This window comes from Bos indicus, chromosome 6 (genome assembly GCF_029378745.1).
Source record: "Bos indicus isolate NIAB-ARS_2022 breed Sahiwal x Tharparkar chromosome 6, NIAB-ARS_B.indTharparkar_mat_pri_1.0, whole genome shotgun sequence".
Lineage (NCBI taxonomy): Eukaryota > Metazoa > Chordata > Mammalia > Artiodactyla > Bovidae > Bos > Bos indicus.
The window spans coordinates 46,477,680-46,497,782 of NC_091765.1; the positions used below are offsets into that span (position 1 = coordinate 46,477,680).

The 20,103-nt window shown below is 42.2% G+C and overlaps 1 protein-coding gene and 1 long non-coding RNA gene across 9 annotated transcripts in view; one reads left to right on the top strand and one right to left on the bottom strand.

Annotated features, from left to right (window-relative positions):
- LOC139183611 (uncharacterized) overlaps positions 1 to 8,760 on the bottom strand; it is a 34,630-nt gene extending 25,870 nt beyond the window's left edge. Inside the window, exons 1-3 of one of the 4 annotated variants that reach the window (XR_011567138.1) lie at positions 6,240 to 6,385; positions 5,703 to 5,869; positions 49 to 521 (exon numbers count right to left, since the gene is read on the bottom strand). This is a non-coding gene — a long non-coding RNA (uncharacterized lncRNA). Of the gene's footprint in view, positions 1 to 48; positions 522 to 5,702; positions 5,870 to 6,239; positions 6,386 to 8,630 lie in introns of those variants that run through there. The other 3 variants (XR_011567136.1, XR_011567137.1, XR_011567139.1) reach the window with 3 other exon arrangements.
- The window catches only part of RBPJ (recombination signal binding protein for immunoglobulin kappa J region), a 242,205-nt gene that overhangs the window by 119,223 nt on the left and 102,879 nt on the right, over positions 1 to 20,103 (top strand). The window contains exon 1 of one of the 5 annotated variants that reach the window (XM_019962549.2): positions 7,654 to 7,759. The exons of 1 other annotated variant lie outside the window; for it this stretch is intronic. In XM_019962549.2, coding sequence (XP_019818108.1) covers positions 7,701 to 7,759 — 59 coding nt within the window. In that variant the 5' untranslated portion in view covers positions 7,654 to 7,700. Of the gene's footprint in view, positions 1 to 7,653; positions 7,760 to 7,849; positions 7,992 to 8,684; positions 8,815 to 20,103 lie in introns of those variants that run through there. 3 more of the 5 variants (XM_019962551.2, XM_070791247.1, XM_019962553.2) reach the window with 3 other exon arrangements.

Sequence of the window (20,103 nt, forward strand, 5' to 3'; positions counted from 1 at the left end):
TGTAGTTTTTTTTTCTTTCTTCTTTTCTTTTTTAAAGTATTTACTTACTTGACTGTGCGAGGTCTTAGTTGTGGCATGCGGGATCTTTAGTTGCGGCATGTGGCATCTAGTTTCCTGACCAGGGATCAAACCTGTATTGGAGCGTGGAGGCTTAGCCAGCGGACCACCAGGGAAGTCCCTGTATAGGTAGTGTTAACGTGCTTTATCTTGTTTATATTATAAAAAGAAAAAGAAATTATATGACCTGTACACATTCTTCTTACCAAAGGTATGTTTGATTCCATTTGCATTTCACATCATTAGAGTAAATGGTTTATCATTTTTCTTCTTTCGCCTTCCTGAAGTGCTGCATATGTTAAGCTTGTTTGTGTGAAAGCATGCTAAGTCACTTTAGTCATGTCTGGGACTCTTCGTGACCCTTTGGACTGTAGCCTGCCAGGCTCCTTGTCCATGGGATTCTCCACCAGGCAAGAATACTGGAGTGGTTGTCATGCGCTCCTCAAGCTTTGCTTTACTTGGACCTAAAAAGAAAGAAAAAGGAAATAAAATTCTCAGGGCCAAAGAATCCTGTATAAAATCAAACACAATTGGAAAGCAAAGGGTAAATATTTATTTTTGTTTCTCAAGTTCACCTTCCTGAAGCCTGTTCTGTGACTTACTTTCAGTGATCTCTTTATTTCTTTTAATTCTAGAATTAGAGTTCATTTTCCTTATAGACTTACATAGTCTTTAAGGAAAATAAACTTTTTCAATCTCATATACATTTTATTAACCTTAACTAGGACGCAGTAGAAAATGAAAGGGATACTTTCATTAAAAAGGGAGGCATCAGGATGAATGAAAATCATGAGTTGAGACTTCTGTGAAGCAAAAGGCTTTCAATTTCTAATAAGAGTTATTAGGAAGATTTTCTTAGGCACACAGCCTCTCCACAATCTGATCACATCAAGCCCTGCTTTACATCCTCAGAGGCTCTTGTTGGCCATTTACAGCAGGTTTCTTAACCTTTTTGAACATGTGAATCTTTTAGAAATTAAATAATAATGATGACATTGCCATTTCTGAATGGGTATGTTAAATGAATTAACATCAATCTGGATAAAATCATCTCTATGTTTGGCTATATTAACATTGATTATTGAAGCATTAAAGACAATTTGATATGCTTCACAACAATTTTCATGAGATGAAGGCATTTTATGTATTTATTAAATAAAAAATAACAGTGATAAAAATGAACACTACTATAGCAACTATGTTACAGGTATCTTTCTATGTGCTTTCAACAGAACTAACACTTTGAATCCTCATGACAACCCTATGAATTAGTTGCTATTCTTTATTTTACGGGCAAGGAAACTGAGGTATTGCTAGGTTAAATAGCTTGTCTCAGGTTCTACAGTTGGAACCCATGCAATGTGGGGGTAGAACCAGTATTCTCCATCATGGGGCTGCCTAGTAAAATTTTCAGTGTTCTGGTGTGTCTCATTAATATGAGTTGGTGTAACTTAACCTTAGAATGAAAGCAATGTTGAAACATCTGCTATGTTTAAACCACCAGAGCAAAACACGATCCTTTCACAAATGTGCTCATCTCATTGCCACTATTTGCTTCACGCCTCTACTGGATATATACTGGTACTGTGCTATGCAGTGCTTAGTTGCTCAGTTGACCCCACGGACTGCAGCCCACCAGGTTCCTCTGTACATGGGGATTCTCCAGGCAAGAACACTGGAGTGGGTTGCCATGCCCTCCTCCAGGGGGATATATACTGAAGCCCCCAAACTTATTAATATTTAAATATTTCATTTATTGTTTTTAACCAAGAAACTATATGTCATTGCTCCCTTTACTGTGAAACTCCTGAAGAAAGGTTACATCTAACTCCTACAACAAAGATTCTCAAAGCTTGATTCATGGACAATTTGCACCAGAATCCCTGACCAGTCTTCTTAGAAATGCCTATTCCTGGGCTCTAGCACAGATTTACTCATTCAGAGTCTTAGGGAGTGGAACCCACCAACTTGTGAGGACCACCTTTTTACCAGGTCCTTCTAGTTACCCTGCCTAGGTTGTCTACCCCCGCTTCTACATGCAGCACCTGGAGTTCCCCTGAATACAAGATGCTCTTTCACACCTCAGAGCCTGAACATGCTGTTTCCTGTGCTTCTTATGCTTCCTCCTCTTACTGTCTTCTGAACTCCCACTCCACTAAGATTTAGCTCAAAAGTCATCTCTGCAAGGTTTCCCTGGGCCCATCAGGCAAGAGTTAGGTGCTTCTTCCTCTGTACCCCAATGCGATTAAACTCATGCCTCCACCCTAAAATTACCCTGCAACTGGTCTGTGTACTCTATTACCTGGGGGGTCCCCTGAAGTCTCTGTACTACCCATCTTTGTAAACCATGAAAGATGATATCTGACATGGAGCAGTAGGGACTCTGAACTTGCTGCTTGAATGGACTCAATGCTACCAGATGACTGGGATTAAGTCCTGACAGTTCTGCAGTTCTTAATTCTACTGAGGTGGTATTATTATCATATACATCACATCTTTTAGAAAATAATTTTCTAGCAGGTGGGAAAAAGAAAACACTTTGATCATTTTTTTCTTCTTGCACATTTATTCCCTTTCATTCCTCCCTTTAAAAATGTTTTATATTTTGAAAAAAAATATATGTGTGCTTCTACAAAATTCAAAGGATCCAAGATAAGCCACCTCTTCAGCTATATCCTCCAACAGTTGAGTTCCTTACAGCGAAGCAGTCATTATTAGTTTCTCGTGTATCCTTCCAGAATCCTTTTAGATACATATAGGCAAATAAGTATTATTTACCTATAATTATTTTGCACCTTGTTTTTTTAAACTTTGTGATCCTTCCATGTAAGTACATAAAAGCACCCTCTGCTTATTAACAAATGAATACTATTTGATTCTATGAATATACATATATATTTTTAAATAAATAAGACACCTCTTGATCGACATTTAGATTGTTAAGGTATTCTCTACCATCACTAATGCTACACTATGAAAGTGAAAGTGAAATTCACTCAGTTGTGTCCGACTGTTTTCGACCCCATGGACGAGTCCATGGAATTCTCCAGGCCAGAATACTGGAGTAGGTAGCCTTTCCCTTCTCCAGGGGATCTTCTCAACCCAGGGATCGAACCCAGGTCTCCCACATTGCAGGCGGATTCTTTACAAGCTGAGCCACAAGGGAAGACCAATGCTATACTATATGTACAGGTAATTTCACAAATGTGAATATATTCATAAGACAGATTTCTAGAAACAGAGTTGTAGGATTAATAGGTAGAGATAAGTTTTATCAAAATGGTTTTCATAAAGATTATGATTCCCAGGTGGTGCTAGTGGTAAAGAACCCGCCTGCCAACACAAGTTAGACAGAAGACATGTCTGTTTGATCCCTGGGTGGGAAGATCCTCTGGAGAAGGGAATGGCAATCCACTCTAGTATTCTTGCCTGGAGAATCCCATGGACAGAGGAGCCTGATGGGCTACAGTTCATAGGGTCACACAGAGTCGGACGTGACTGAAGTGACTTAGCACGGCATACCCATTTTCACTCCACTAGCAACAGATGAGAATGCGTATTTATATCCTGCCAATAGTGTTTTCTTTCCTGGTGGTGGTGGTGGTGGTTTAGTCGCTAAGTTGTGTCCGACTCTTTCAACCCCACGGACTGTAGCCTGCTAGGTTCCTCTATCCGTGGGATTCTCCAGGCAAGAATACTGAAGTGGGTTGCCATTTCCTTCTCCAGGAAATCTTCCTGACCCAGGAATTAAACCCAGGTCTCCTGCATTGCAGGCAGATTCTTTACTGACTGAGCTATGAGGGAAGCTAAAATGGAGAGTAAAGGAAACACTTTACGGAAGTGTAGGCACAACTACTGGCCTAACTCAAGAGTAAGAATTGTTTTTTGCAAAAAGTTAACACAGGTGTTTGCTCTATAGGCCTTCCCCAGGCAAGATGGCACTGGGGTATTTGCTACTGGTCTAGCCTCGATATTCTTTTAAAGTCTGGAAGGCTTAGTGAGTCTTTAGAATAATTTCTAATCTGTTCTAGAAGTGGAAGACATCCTATTCATTCTACAAATACTTACTGAGCATCTATCCTGCAGCAGGCATTGTTCTGATGGCTGAGGTATGAACAATAAACAAAATAGACTAAAGTCCCTGTTCACATTAAGATTGTAATGGGGGGAGGTAGGCAGATAATAGACACAATACACAGATCTGATGTATGGTATGTTAGTTTACAATAGGATCATGGGAAAAATAAAGAGAGAGGGAACAGGGAGTAACAAGAGTTACTTTTGTGAAGGGTGGTCATGGAAGGGCTCTCTGAGCAGGTGACATTTAAGCAAAGACCTGAAAGCAGTAAAGGAAGGATCTATAAGGCATCTAGGGAAAAGAGCAAAGACAGGAGTTAAGGGTGTGCCTGGTGCATCCTAGGAACACAAGGAAGGATGCTGGTTGGGGCTCAATGAGCAAGGGGAAGAGACGAGGTCGAGGTATGGGGTTTGGGCAGTAGGCCTCATAGGAAAGTAGGAAAGCCATTGGAGAGTTCTAGAGAGTTACACTGAATTGTCTACTGAGAACAGACTGAGAAAAGGCAAAATGGATGAAGGCAGAACTAGTTATTAGACTTCCTTGACAACAGGTGAGAGATGAGATGGGTTAGACTGGGCCGGTTGCCATAGAGGTGTGGATGTGTTTGGACTGTGAGTCTATTCTGAAGGTGGAGCTAGCAAGATTTTGTTAGGTTGAATGTTGGATGTAAAAAAGAAAGAAAGTGAGAATGACTCCAGGGTTCTTGGCTTAAATGGAAGGATGGAATATCATTTACTAGGACAAGGAAAGAATACAGGTAAAGCATGTATTAGGGTGAATGGGAGTTGTAATTTGAGTTACCATGGTTACCATGGCTTTCTGTGGCTAGGGCTCTTAGATGGCAATGGTTCCAGATCAGATGAATAGCCCAGACCAGACCATGACTGTAATGTGTTCTTGGGAAAAAGGCTTGATTCCTTTGGAAAAAGGCTTGATTCCTTTGAAGGAATGTGTGCCCATGGGCACTGTTCTCTTGAAGCAAGCCTAATCCAAATTAGCTTTGCACTGAGATACTGCATTTAAGATTCTTAAATTTTCTCTTTCCCTTTGTGAACTACTTAATGAAAGGAATAGGCAAATGTGCATGCACACACACAACTAATAACCTTGAAAACAATTCAAAAACTTGATTTCTTGTCTATGGTATAACTAGCAGAATATGAACTCTGTATGAGAGGAGTCACTGTTTTCCCAAATTCAAAAACTCAATTTAATTTTTCATTTGTGGGTCTATGATGTCATTAAGACACCAGTTCCGAGATAATGCCAGTTTAGACTGGTACAGGACCCACACGAAGACAATCTCAAAAGTGCCTGATTGAAGAATCTAAACAGGAATTCACTGGACAAATAATCCAAAAGGAAGGAATGCACTTAAAAGAGTTGTGACTAAAGCACCTGGTAAAACGATATCCAAAAATCGAAATGAATATTTCAACAAACACATAAAAAGGTGAAGGAAAGCAAAACCAGTAAGTCATATAAGTGGAGAAAAGAAAAAAAAAGGAACAGAAACTAATACACAGGGATTACTTCAAAAGGCTAAAAAGAGTTTAGAGTCTGCGACCTCATGGACTGCAGCCCTCCAGGCTCCTCTGTCCAAGAGATTGTCCAGGCAAGAACTCTGTAGTGGGTAGCTATTCCCTTCTCCAGGGGAATTTTCCGACTCAGGGATCCAACGGGGGTCTCCTGCATCGCAGGCTGATTATTTACCGTCTGAGCCAGCAGGGAAGCCTGAAACAGATTTGGGGGAAGAAAATTTTTAAAGGTGTCCTTGAATGGGAGGCGAATTCTATACAAGTGTACAACGTCAGAGCACAGAGAGCAGCACTTTTCCCTAGCTAACAAGCAAGACCAGCGGGTACCTCAGAAAGAAAACAACCAACTGCTAGTAGAGAGTAGCTAAGGGAATCCAAAAGCAAGCAAAGTGGTGGCCAGACTGGGTGACTCAGAGGCATGACTCAAACGCGACACTGGGGGTGTCAGCTCCCGGAGGCCGGGGGCGCGGCGTCAAACACATTTTAGGAAAGTACCAGGCGCGTGGAGGGCGACAGGAAACCTCCCCGGGGAGCGGCCTAGGGCTCCTCCTGCCCTCGAGTCTGACCTCTTACCATCCGCACCAGGAGGAGTTTCTAATCTCCAGGTTTCCCCTTCTTTTAGAATCCGCCCCTCCACCACCCCCACTTTCCTTCCACAAAGCGTCACGCGGCGTGTGTGTGCGAGACGTCGGGCCCCTCCCAGCCGCCCTCCGCCCTGCGCTCCCCGCCACGCGCCCCCCAGCCCCGCCTCCTCGGCGAGCCGCTCCTTCCCACCCCGCCTGCCGCCCGGGCACGCGCGGCACGAACGGCGCCGGGAGCTGCACTAGACAAACACCTGTCCCGCCTGGGCCCCGCGAGATTTGGGGCAAAAGCATAGACAACAGTGGGCGCGTTCTCGCGAGGTTTAGGAAATTTCCCACGGCCCGTGTTGTGTCTGAATCGAGTAGTGGAAGGCGGTGGGAAGGAGGTGTAGCGTGAGACCGGGCTGCCCGCATTGGACACATGCGCAGTGCCGCTCGCGCGTGCCGCGCCAATCCTGCAGCGCCTTCAGCAGGTTTCGGGCTGTGGATTCCAGTTCTCCGGGTTTTGGGGCTCCCTGCGGGAGGCAGTGCTGGATCTGGGAATCTCTAGGAATTGAAAGGGCAAAGCGGGGAGGGGGGAAGAAAGGGGTGCTGCAGGTTGGGAGGACGGGTAGGGTTCGAGTCCTGCACCTTTCTTGTATGCCCAGACGGGCCAAATTTGCTCGGGGGCTTCCCGGTTTAGGTCGCCTGAGATACACTTCGGGCAGCGAGCTGCGTCCTCCACTGTGCCAGGCCCTTGGGAGGACCTTGTCAGAGTCTGTCCCCATTATACCACCCGGGTTCACAGACGTCTTGGGTCTGCGATGAGGTCCTGGGGAGGTTTATGCGACAGATAGCTCCCTGCCCAGGCAGAACCTCTGAGTTATGTGCTGGCTGGGGCAGTGGTGGCTTTCAATTACAGTACACTTTTCACCTCTGGAGAAAGCTTCGCAGCGCTTCGGCGTCTGTATGCAAGGTGGACACAGTAGTGGTGACTTTGCCAGAGGCCTTGGCCTGACCTTATTTCACACCCAAGGAGAAGAAAGCTAAGGCAATAGAGTTCAACCTCAAAAAAGTTTTTCATTTACAGAGCTCTGGTGGCTACCCAGGGGGTCGAATGAACTAAGTTCCTGGTTTGTTACTCCTCCGAACTCCAGGCATCTTTGTAGCTCCAGTACCTAACGCTGACATTACCATAAAGAAGGCGTCCAATGAACGTGTGAATGAATGAAAAGGGCTGGGAACTAAAGGGAGCGGGAAGCCACTTGGAAAACACCCATTTGAGGAGGTGTTTCATCTGGGCCTGTGAAACGCGGCAGATTTTCCCAGGACCCCTCCTCTCTACCCTGGGCTCCGCCTCCTGACCCCTCCATTCCCCGTCCCCTCGTAATCCCCTCCGGTTTTCCTCAGTCTCCACGTACGTCCCTCAGGGCGCGTCCCAAAACCCGGATAACCGGAGCGCTCCCAATGGACCAGATGGAGGGTTCGCCTGCGGAGGAGCCGCCTGCGCATGCTCCATCGCTTGGGTAGGTTTCCAGGGAAGGCAGCGAGCTGGATCCCCTAAGCTGTTGGCGGTGCGAGGCGTCTGGCTCTTTGCGGCTGCTGCGAGGGGAAAAGGAGCGCGGGGGCTGGGTGGAATCGAGGAGTGAGGAAAAAGGGAAGGGGCGGGGGAGAGGGACCAGGGAAGGCGTCGGGGGAATCTCGCGAGGGTTGGAGTTTTGGCGAGAGTTTGTGGAAGATGGCGCCTGTTGTGACAGGGTAAGTCTTGGGGAATCCGAGCGCAGGGAACCGGGAAAGTTGCGGGCGTCCAGCAGCCCGCGGCGGGCGGCGGGTTCGAGGGCCGCGGCACGCTTGGCGTCCGGGAGCCGCGGGGGCGGTGTCGCGTGCGCCGGGCGCGGCGGCGGCGGCGTGTGGTCGTGCGCTGCCCGCTCTGCGCCGCCGTGGCTCGGGCTCCGGCGCGTGAGGGCGGGCGGCGGCGGCGGCGAGGCCGGCGGGTGCGGGTGTGAGTGCGGCCGGGAGCGCGGGGCCCGCGGGCGCCGTGCCCGCCGCGCGCCTTCCGCGCCGCCGATCGCCGGCCCTCCCTCCCAGCCCAGCGCAGCTTTGTTCCTCGGGGCCGTCGCCGCGGTCTCGCCGGGCCGGTGCCCCCAGTCCCGTGCGCTTTGTCTTTACCCGCTGCCCCCCGCTACTCTCTGCCCCCGGCCCTTTGTTTCGCCGCCCTGGGCGCTTTGTCCGACCCGTCGCGCCCCGCATCCTTTCTCCTCTCCTCCCCTCAGCTGGCCTTTCTCCCGGACCCCTTTGTTGTCCCCCTCTCTATTCGGTAGCTGAGTGACCTGCCTCAGCCCAGGCACTAGATTTCTTTCAATTTTGGTTGCTTTCTTTCGAGCGTTTTCCTCTCACCTTTCTGCTTGGTCCGTGATTACCCCCGGAGGCTTTGTCTCCCCCATCCAGTGGCTTATTTGCTTGGCACCCCCTTCACCTCCCATCGTCGGTTGATTTATCCACTACCCACGGTGTTTGTCCGCTGGACTGTCTCAGCCCCGGGGACTCCATCTGGTGTTTCTACGAGAAGACAGACCCTACGGTTTGTTGTTGTTTTTGTGGGTCTCAAAGCTGCGTGGGGATACTTAGTTTCTTCCTCGGCGCTCCTCCTCTCCGGCACCCTTTTCTCTCGGGATTGTGTTCACACCTCCCTACCATCCCTTTCTCTCGGGATTACAGTGTCTGCAGTTTTCTTCGCGGTCTCTTTGGGCTCCTGGTTGTTTTGCTTGGAAAAAGTAGCACTGGAAAAAGACCTTGGTCTCTTGATTATTGCCGCCCCCCCGCCCCCCGCCCCCCATCCGCGCCGCTAGGTTTCTGACGGCCTAGGCCAAGGGCGGCTGTTGTAGCTTTGCGTCTGGATTAGCTGAGGGTGTTGTAGAGGCGCAAGGTGTATTTTTCTGTTGACGTGTGAGAATACTTTCAGTTTTCATGTTGGATATTCATTTGGTGTGTGCGTAGCAGTTGAGTGCATTTTGGTGTTGAAAAACTTGTGAATGCTGGGGTGGAGAATTTCAGCATTTTCAAGATTCTAGATTTAGAGTTCAGTTATTTTACCAGAAACTCCTACTTTGCGGGGAAAAAGGGAATTTTGCTGCTTGGGAATTTGATACAACTGTTTTACCTTTTCTTAGTTTTTAGATAGTTTACAGTTATATGCTTTTGCCTCTAGATTTATGACAGCCCTTCTGCCTCATCTTTGAAGTTGAAATGAGGAAAGCGCTTAAGAGTGCTGTTTGGGTTGATGAATACTGCTTGTAGAATCTTGTGGAATGCATTCATCAAATGCAGTTAAAAGACATTTAAGTGATAATCTTTAAGGTAAAAGGGCTTCTAGTGTTAAAAGAGCTTTAATTTGTTCAGAGTGCTTACTGTTATGGAAATATTAAAAGCTTGGAGTTTTCTGTGGGAGTTGGGGGAAGGTGGTCTGGTGTACTTAAATGTTGCCTAAATATTCTGGTGCTGAAATAATAGGTATTAGATTTTGCATTGTTACTAGACTGAATATACAGTTCTGGACACTGACCCCCCTCCCCCCCCCAACCTACTAGTTGATCATTACTTTAGAAGATATGTTATCTATAAAGTCATTTGGAGTCTTTTCATTTATAAACCAGGAGAAGTGCTACTAGTAGAGGATATACAAGTGTGAGGAATATTGGTGCTGTGGAAAGCATTTTTTTTTAAGGCCATGATTAGAATTAGTTTGAATTAGTTTAATTTTAATTAATTGAAAATCACCTTTCATAATTGATACTAGAGGCTTGTGTGAAAATTTGCAGTCTGGGTTCCATGAGTGCATAACACCAACAATCATTTCGTCTTCCTTATTTGTTCCTAGTGCGAACTCATTCTTTGGAAGGTAAAATCTTGAGCACACACTGTTGTTTCTGACTGTAAGCAAAGTATGAAGTGTATTAATGGAAGGTATTTTGCTCTGACTTGTGCAGATAAGAATGAGAACATCATAAAAGCAACTTTAAAAGATCAAGTTGTGTTTTTTGTTTTTAAATTGTGTAAGACCTTTATTTTGTGACCAAATAAAACAGCACTTTTATTAAATTACATCAAACAGCAGCATATTTAGAAACATATAGCATGAGTTGTGATTGGGAAACTTTCATTCAGATTATTGACTATTAAAGCTTTAAATTTATTGTGCATGCAAATTGCAGATGGGTCTGTAGAGTATATTTTCAGGAAAAAGTATGAGAGACTCACTCAGAGTATTTTCACAACTATTCTAACATACGGTTTTTAAATAAGTTTAAAACTTACCTGTTGTTCTATACCAGCAGATTTTTATCAGTATCTTAAGTGGCTAAGATAAAAAATAATTTGGGGAGAGGAGGAAGCCACTCTTGACAGCTATAATTCATTAAATAATCTTTGCCACTCTTGATGGACAAAGTATTAGGGGGAAATTGGTCTTTGAAAGTTCTTGCAAATCTTAATTGTGGTATTCGGTCATTTTAAAAGATGTATTTTAGGAACCTAGGACTTGGCTTTAAAACATTATTTTATATTTTGCTTCCTCCTAATACGAAATCTCATGTTATTTCAACTAGGGGCAGTATTTTCTCATGGATTGACTAAAAGTTGTTATTTTTGGCATCTGGCTTTGTGATTATTTCCAAGTTACTCTGCTTCCCCTGGGCCAATTTCCTAACTATGTAGTAAAATGGGAATTGTAGTAACTTGCCACATCTGCACAGGACTGCTGTGCCTTAGGATTTGCAGAAAGCATCTTTGGATGAAAGGTGTGGCTAAAAATCTAGGAATTCTTACTGAAATAAGCTGATGTGAAGTATGTCATATTTTATAGAAAATTACATAGAAGGTTATGAACTAAGTTCTTGGGAAGTCACAGTGGTGATAGTGGGATGAAAAACCCCTGAATATGTACTATAGTTTGGGTAGTAAAATCAATACTTTTTTTTTTTTTTTTAAAGGGACATGGATAAGTAAAACAGATTACAAGGTGGTGTGTGTGTGTGTTGTGTAAGAGACTGAAGATCTGTCAGACTCAGATGTAATAACGCATTTAAAATTGTGGGATGCTTTTCCTCTGTTGATTTGTTTTCCGCACATGGTAATTTTTTAAAATGGTAGCACAAAACGTTTTCATTAGACTCTAGGCCAGAATGTTAATAGTAACAACTAATTTTCAGTATAACTGATATATTTTTTAACACTTTGTCATTTACTCTCAATATTTTCCAACAAGCAGGACCTTAATTTTGGACTTGACATTTGGCCTAGGAAAGTCTTTTGCATTTGGGAGACACTGTAGATATTTATTGAACAAACAAAACCTGTTGCTTCTCTGTTCCTGGTAGATGATGTCATGTCCGATTAGTTCTGCAATCCAGGTGTTATTTCTAAAACTAACCCTTTACATTGTAATTTTCTCTTCTGAAAAACTCTTGAATCTGTCTCTCTCATCCTCACTGCCACAGTTCGTGCTGTCATCGTTCTCACCTATCTTACTATAGACATTGCAGCTTTCTCTTTCTGCTTGTGGACTCACCCTCTGTGTCCAACTTCCACATAGTCTTTCTGGAGTGAATCTGATCACTTCACTCCTTAGTTTAAAAACCTTTCAATGGCTCCCCCTAGCAGCTTTTGTTAAGAGAGGCAGCAGAGTGCAGAGTTTATGAGCTCACTTTTAGGATTTAATCTGAACTGGGTTCCTAATTTGTCTTTGCCACAACCTCAGTAAGATTGACAAGCGATTTCACCTCTCCTTGCCTCCTCCGTGAGTTGCAAGGTAATTATTTTTAGCTCAGTGGGTTGCTGTGAAAAGTAAATGCAAAAAAACATTTTAGGATACTTGGTACAAAGCAGGTGCTGAAAAAAATGTTAGGATGGCATGTAGGGGCCTCTATAATTATTTCATTTACCTTTTCTTCAGTGAGACTGTTTGCCTTTCTGTCCCTTCATAGTCAATTCTCCAGCCATATTTAAGAATTTGGAGTTCCTTGCTTGGGCTCAATCAGCAGTTTAATATATCCATGTGCTTGACAAGTGCTGGTGTTAGTAGATTTGGGTCTGAGGATATTCTAACTGGATTCACCAGGCTGGGTTCAGTGCCTCTGCATGTATTCATGCAGAACCAGGTGTAATTCACTTGGAAGTGTCATAACACAATTTTTTTTCTTAATATATTCTTATACTCAAAAGAGTGTCTAGAACATGATGGGGGCTTCAGTAAAAAGTTTTTTGGACAAAGGACTTGGAGGACTTTGAAGTCTTGATACAACATGGTTCGTGTAAGCAGAATTTCATGTGTACAGGGAATATGTTGATTGCATAAGGAACTTAGCTGCTGAAATACCCAAAGGAATTGATATTTTCAGCTGAAGGCAGCCCATAGCTCCTGAGAATATTGCAGTATAATTCTTAGGCAAAAGCTCCTTTGGATTATTAGAAAATAGTGTATTGTTTGTACAAACTGACAGGCTTAAATATCGTATTTTGTTTTTTTTGTGTAGTTGACTATTCAGTGTTTCTCACAAGGTTACATCGTTTTTAAGTGTTTTAAATACTTCTTAGATGCATAGGGACATATATTAAACCTTAAGACGCTGTAGACTGCTTTTTTGGGGATCCATGTCTTTGAACCAAATAAGTTGATAATCTTCAGGAAAATTCAGGCTTTGTAGACAAATTACTCACAGATAATTTCTCCAAGCTTCAGATTCTACCTCTATAAAATAACGAATGATATTTTTGTTGTATTTATCGGTGAGGCACACTGACTATCAAGTAAGGTAAAATATGTGTCAGATAAAACAGTGTATGTGTAAGTGATTTGTAAATCGTAAAGTTCTGTGTACAAATACTTTAATTATAGTAATCAGTTTCTTTTGGTAACCTTTTGCAGTCAGGATTCAAGATGGACCTTTTTATCTTGCAACCTGTGGTTTGTGGGTCATGTTTTAGAAAGGAGCAGTGTATTTAGTGTAGAGCACCGCAGCCCTTGAAATATGTTCCTTGGCATTTTGAGCAGACATATTTGGTACATTAATGCTTGACCATGCATGTTGTTACGGAGTAATCCCCAACTTTTGGGGGTCTGCTTCTAGGCACTCTAGTCTCTGCTTGGACAGCCATAATGATGAAGGAATGTTGAATGTCCAATTGCTAGCATCTCTCAGACACCCTGCCCACAGTTCTGGATGCCCTGTAGGCCTGGCACAACATCATGATATCATTTACGCTTCATTAGGCCTGCTCCTGCTTCAGGAGGTGAAATGATATCCTGATGGTGTGAAAAGGGTAATGCATTTCCTGCACACAGTTTACTACTGGGGAAAAAACAAGTATTGGGGGCACTGTGGCTTGGTTTGTATAATTGGTTGTAGTTACTTACCTGTATAAATGTTTGTGTATGTTTGTTATGTTTAGACAATGCAGAGTGATAAGCATGACAACTTTTCAGTCAGGTTGTAAGTTCATGACAGTTTTGGGAATATTGAAATTATTTAAGTTTACAAAAGCAAAAAGAAATGACTGCTTCTTAGGTATCCTAAGTGGCAAAAGCCTTGCAGTGAAAATGCTGCACTAGTTGGATGTGAGATGGAATACACTAGAAAATCAAGTTAACCCCTTTAAATTCCCCACCCATGCTTTCTTTTCTATATTCAATATATTTAATTTAGCCCTAGAACTAATGTTTTTTGTGTATGTGTTAATTAGAGTTATAAATGGATAAGAATTTTGTCTCACTAAGTTTGTATAACTAGGAAAAATGTTTATTCCTTTGAAATGAAAGTTGCTCAGTCATGTCTGACTGTTTGCGACCCCATAGACTATACAGTCCATGGAATTCTCCAGGCCAGAATACTGGAGTGGGTAGCCTTTCCCTTCTCCAGGGGATCTGCCCAACCCAGGGATTGAACCCAGGTCTCCCACATTGCAGGCGGATTCTTTACCAGATGAACCACAAGGGAAACCCAAGAATACTGGAGTGGGTAGCCTATCCCTTCTCCAGCAGATTTTCCTGACCCAGGAATGCAACCAGGGTCTCCTGCGTTGCAGGCGGATTCTTTGCCAACTAAGTTATGAGGGAAGCACAGCTTTATGCAATTGCTTTATGAAACCCTATTTTTTTTTATTACATGATAAAGATTGTGTTATATAACTGCAATATGAGTTGCCTTATAAAATAGGGAATCAGTGTTACAGGTATTTTTTATTATTATAAATGAATTCTTTTGTAAACGGGTATATTCTCTTTTTAGAAAAGTGCTGCTGCTTTAAGATCTTGCTTTATTTTTCCAGCGTACTTTTTATTTTGGCTATGCTGCATGGCTTGTGGGATCTTAGATCCCCCATCAGGGATCAAACCTGTTTCTCAGCAGTGCAAGTGCTGAGTCCTCTAACAACTGGACCAGAGAATTGCTTTTTTTTTTTTTCCTTTTTTCTTTTTTAAATGGAACTTTTTTTAAAGGGTAGTTTTAGGTTCACGGGGGAGCCTTGTGGGCTGCCGTCTATGGGGTCTCACAGAGTCGGACACAACTGGTGTGATTTAGCAGCAGTTAGCAGTTGGGTTCACAGCAAAATTGAGGGGAATATTTTCCGTGTACTTCTTGCCCCCACACAAATCACCTCTATTATCAGTATCCCCCAATAGAGTGATATATTTGTTATAATTGATGAATTTACATTGACATGTTATATCTCCCCAAATCCAGAGTTTACAGTGGGGTTCACTGTATATTGGGGTACATTCTGTAGGTTTGGACAAGTGTGTGTGTGTGTGTGTGTGCGTGCATGCATGCTCAGTCGTGTCCAACTCTGCGACCCCATGGATTGTAGCTTGTCAGGCTCCTCTGTCCATGAGATTATCCCACAGGGATTCTGGAGTGTATTGCTATTTCCTCATCCAGGGGATCTTCCCAGCCCAGGGATTGAACCTGCATCTCCTGTGGCTCCTGCATTGGCAGGCAGATTCTTTACCACTGAGCCACCTGGGAAGCCCTTGGACAAATACATCTACAAATGTGTCTCCCATGTAGTAGCACAGAGTAGTTTCACTGCCCTGTAAGATCCTTTGGGCCCTGCCTGTCCATTTCTCTCTCCGTCCCTTATCCCATCACGGAAACCCCTGAACTTTTTATTGTCTCCATAGTGTCCAGCATACTTTTTCAAATCATTTAACTTTTGGTTTGAATATGAGGAAATTTTTCATGCAAAAAATTATATAGTTCTGTACATAGCTCCTGATCTACCCACTAACTGGAGAAAGTGAAAGTCACTCTGTTGTGTCTGACTATTTGTGGGCCCATGGAATATACAGTCCATGGAGTTCTACAGGCCAGGATACTGGAGTGGGTAGCCTTTCCCTTCTCCAGGGGGTCTACTGAAACCTAGCTAACTGAGTATTTACAAATGGGAAAGTCTGAGTGAGGTGAACAGGTGTAAGAGCATCTAGAGAACTGAGAGTCTGTTTTCACCAGCTTTTAAGTAAATACAGAGTATTTTTGCATACTTTTGTAACATTTGACATAATATTGTAACAGACATCTTTCTGCAAGTATGTAAATATATCTGTATTATTTTTTTTCTCTGTATCTAATCTGTCAGCAAGCTTCATGAGAACTGGATCAGTATTTTACTTATGTTGCCTAATTGTGGAGCAACTGCTCTTGGCTAGTTTGTACAATACTTGCTGGATGAACAGGACTTGAGTGGATTTAATAAAATATAATACTTGCCACTAGGTGGCACTTAGTTTAAGTGATAAATAAAGCTGACGCTCAGCTAGATTGGTTTTTCTATGCAGAGCCCATTGATAAAATGACCCCCTGGATTCATTCATGTTCAGCTCTCTGCCAGTTTTGGACTGTACTTTCTGAAGTGGGATATGAAACATATAGCAAATAGAAACCTAACTTAGAGTGTTGAAAAACAGAAAGTATAATGGCATTAGAGTTTGTCCTGTGGAAAGAAGCTGAAGTGAAGCTTAGTGAAATTGACAGGTGATCAAATTTCCCACTGCTGAGTGTATTTAAAGCGAAGTCTTACATTTTAGCCCTTGTTTTTTGTTAATAATTTGTGGATCGTTTTAAAGAAGATTGGAAATTAGTTTCTTGGATTTAATGAAAGATGATGGAGAAGTGTGGTCTGTAGGGATACTGGACTATGATTCTATATCCTCTTATTTAAATTCTGGTACGTTGTCCTCTTGTTGTTGTGGAATAACATATAGAAAGTACCTGCATCCTGTGTGACAAAAATTGTTAAATTCATTAGATTCAGGAAACTTCAGATCTGGAAAAGACTTTGTTAATCATATGTTCTAAAGTAATTACTCACTGAAATGTAGACACAGATTAAATAATTTACCCGTAGCTAATGGCTGAGACACATTGAGTATCTGAGCTGAGACTAGTGCAGGGAGAGATTTATGCTGGTCTTTTATTCTTTTGTGTTTATACCACTCTGCTGCCTTTTGAAGTTACGTGCACTTTGTTTTTTAAAATACTTTTCTTCCCCTGTTTTTGTGGGCTCAGATGAAGAATACAAGTCTCGCAGCCCCAGGCCTGGGAGTGCTGCTGCCAGTTTGCTTGACTCTAAGCCTTTCCCCTTTGCTGTTTCCCTGTTCTTTATCTTGTACTGTATTTTGACTGACCAAGGTGGCCACATCCTTGTTCTCACTGCACATCTCCTCAGTCACTCTGCGTTAGTTGCCCCTATGCAAGAACTGCCTGGTTCACTTAACTCCTGGTTCACTCCAGTCTCTGCTTCTTGCCTCCTTAGCTTCTTAGTTCTGCCACTTGGCACTAAATTGCACCTGACTATTTCCAAAACTTCTGGAAGAGAAAATGGCAGAAGAGGAGATAGAGAAAAAAGAAGACTGTCACAGGGAAGGAGGCCACAACTTGAAATTGTATACTGAAAGATGAGCTTGTTTATAAATTTGATGATTTTCATACAGTGATTTTTCTAATGTAATTATGACAAGATAATAATATTTACTGTCTTGACTGCTCAGATGCTAGGTTGTGTCCAACTCCTGCAACCCCACAGACTGTTGTAGCCTGCCAGGCTCCTCTGTTCATGGAATTCTCCATGCAAGAATACTGGAGTGGGTAGCCATTTCCTTCTCCAGGGGATCTTCTCTACCCAGGGATCGAACCTGGGTCTCCTGCATTACAGGCAGATTCTTTACCATCTGAGCCACCAGGGAAGCCCCTCTTGACTGTGGAATTCATTAAATCTGTTGTCTATCATCTCTTCTTATCCAAATGACAAGGAAGTAAATTAAATCCATTTCAGCATTCCAAAGATGGTAGGGATAGTTTTGGTTTGGTGGTTTACTTGTAGCTTATAGTAATGAGTGTCATTATTTGATTTAAATGGATAGTGCTGAATTAATGGGAGTTGTTGCTTCACTGTTGGGGAAAAAAAACAAACCCTACACAGTTATAGCTTTCAAAGATTATTTATTTCACAATTATCGATAAACAAGTCACGTTTCATTCTAGCTTTCCTCTGTGCTACAGTGTGATGGGTACATTTTAATACAGACTTTAGTGGCATGTTAGTCCTTTAAACTTTCTTAGCTGTAAGTCCTTGACGTTGTCAGTTGGAAAATTAAATCTTTTAAATTACATTAGAATTTAAATTCATATAGTAGCTTAGGTGTGCTATTGATTTATTTTTTCATTTCATTTTACCCTGTTTCTACAGCTATTTCAGAGAAGTGACTATCTTGATGTGCAAGTTTTTCTTAAGGGCTAGTTAATGTCATCTGTAAACACTCATCTTGATTATTTCTCTTGTTGGAAAAATAATATGTTTGTTATAAGAAATTCAAAAGTTACTTGAATATATCATGTAAAGTGAGCCACTGTAGTCTTCCAGTAGGAAATTAGCTACTGTTATCAACTGGGAGCATATTCTTAAACTTTGTTTTAAATGGAAATGTTAACATTCTATATTTAAAATGTCATTAGTTTAGCAACCACATTTTTTTTTTTCTTTAAAGCAAACAAAATATTTAAGGGGATTAGGGAACTGACATTTTGGTTGAATGTCTCCTGAGACCTCAACTACACTGTGAAGGGAGATGGTATCTCCATTTCATAGATAAGTCTGAGGGTCAGGGATTTAGTGATTTAACCCAGGCTCACATAGCTTTCCTTCTTCCTTGCCACTGCCCTGCCCTGTACTCAGAGAGCTGCTGTTTATCTCTCCACCTAAATGTTAATCATTTGAAAGCTTCCAAGCTCTCTAATAGATGGCAAGACAGTCCCAGATATAAGTAAGTCTAATACGAGGCTTAGGAGATTATTATATCCTTCTCTATTACAATACTTCAAAAATAAACCTTTATTTTTGACTAGTGTTTGAACTCAAAAGGTTCTCTGAAGTAGCATCATTTGTCTATAAGTAAAAATTTAAAAATAATCTTGTCGGATACTCCTGGGATAAAGTTAAATCAGTTAAGTCCTCTTTCCTCAATTTGTGTTTTTAGTTTTTATCCATCATCTTACTCCTTTTCCGCCTAGAGACCAATTTTCAGGTCATTTAATTATTTTGTATACACATTGTATGACTTTGGACAATTTATATAATTGTGTTGTAACTTAAGTTTCCCCAATTGTAAAATGGGCAGTATATCTCAGAATTCTTGTGAGGATTCATGCATGTATGCAAACAGGCTGCCAGACTTGGCTGTTCTCTGAGAATTACTTGCTGCTGATTTCCTTTTATACATTTCTTTCAAGTCACTGCTTTACCACTTATTTTTATATCCTTCTTTTTGTTACATGTTAAAATCTGATTTTTCATCCCAGACCGTCAATAAATAACCCTTCACCTGGCTCCCAAAACCTGGTTTTATTTTTCTGCATCCTTTGTTTTTTGTTGACCATGATGTCTTTGTTCTTGACTGTTAAGACACTATGTTAACCTCTTGAACATTCCATCTTTTCTACCTATTCCGTCTTTAGTCTTAAATATTGTGGTTTGCAGTCTTTTTCTTTCCTTGCTTTATCTATTCTTTGACTTTATATTTGTATCATTGCCTCAGATGTTTATATCTGTATTTCTAAAACTACTACTAGTTGTTCTGTAGGCCAGCCAAATTTGTTTTTTCCTACCACCTAGACCTGTTATAGCATCCTATAAAATAGGCTTGTTATTTAGTCGCTAAGTTGAGTCTGACTCTTTTGCAACCCCGTGGAATGTAGCCCTCTGTCCATGGGATTTCCCAGGCAAGAATACTGGAGTAGGTTGCTATTTCCTTCTCCAGGGAGTCGTTCCAAACCCAGGGATCAAACCCAAGTGTCCTGTGTCTCCTCATTGCAGGTGGCTTCTTTTACCACTGAGCTGTTTCATGTTCTGGGCTCTCCTTTCCTTGCTCACTGCCATCGTTTTATTCTCCAGGCCGGTTTCGTCTCCTGGTTGGACCACTGTCATAGTCTTGTCAGCTCCTTCCCCCGCACCCCCAAATTGCTTCTGTCTTTAATCTGTGGCTTTTGGTAGCTCATTATTGTACACCTGTTAGTATTGGGAGTTTGTGGGGTTACCTTGTAACCTATTTTTTTTCTTAACGTCGTCCACATATTTTGATTTTGTTGTCCAGGTGCTTTTTATGTGGAAAGGCTGAAAAACTAATCCTGTCTTGAGCTTTTTAAAAAGAGTCATTTAGACAAATACATATTCCTTGTAAACAAAGATCAATATAGTAAAGTGAATAAGATAGTTCCACTGCACATCTAAAATCCCAACTCCCAGAGATATGCACTGCTTACAGTGGGGTGAGTATACTTTCAAACTTAAGGGCAAACTCTCTGCTTGTGCCTTAGATCCCTTGCCT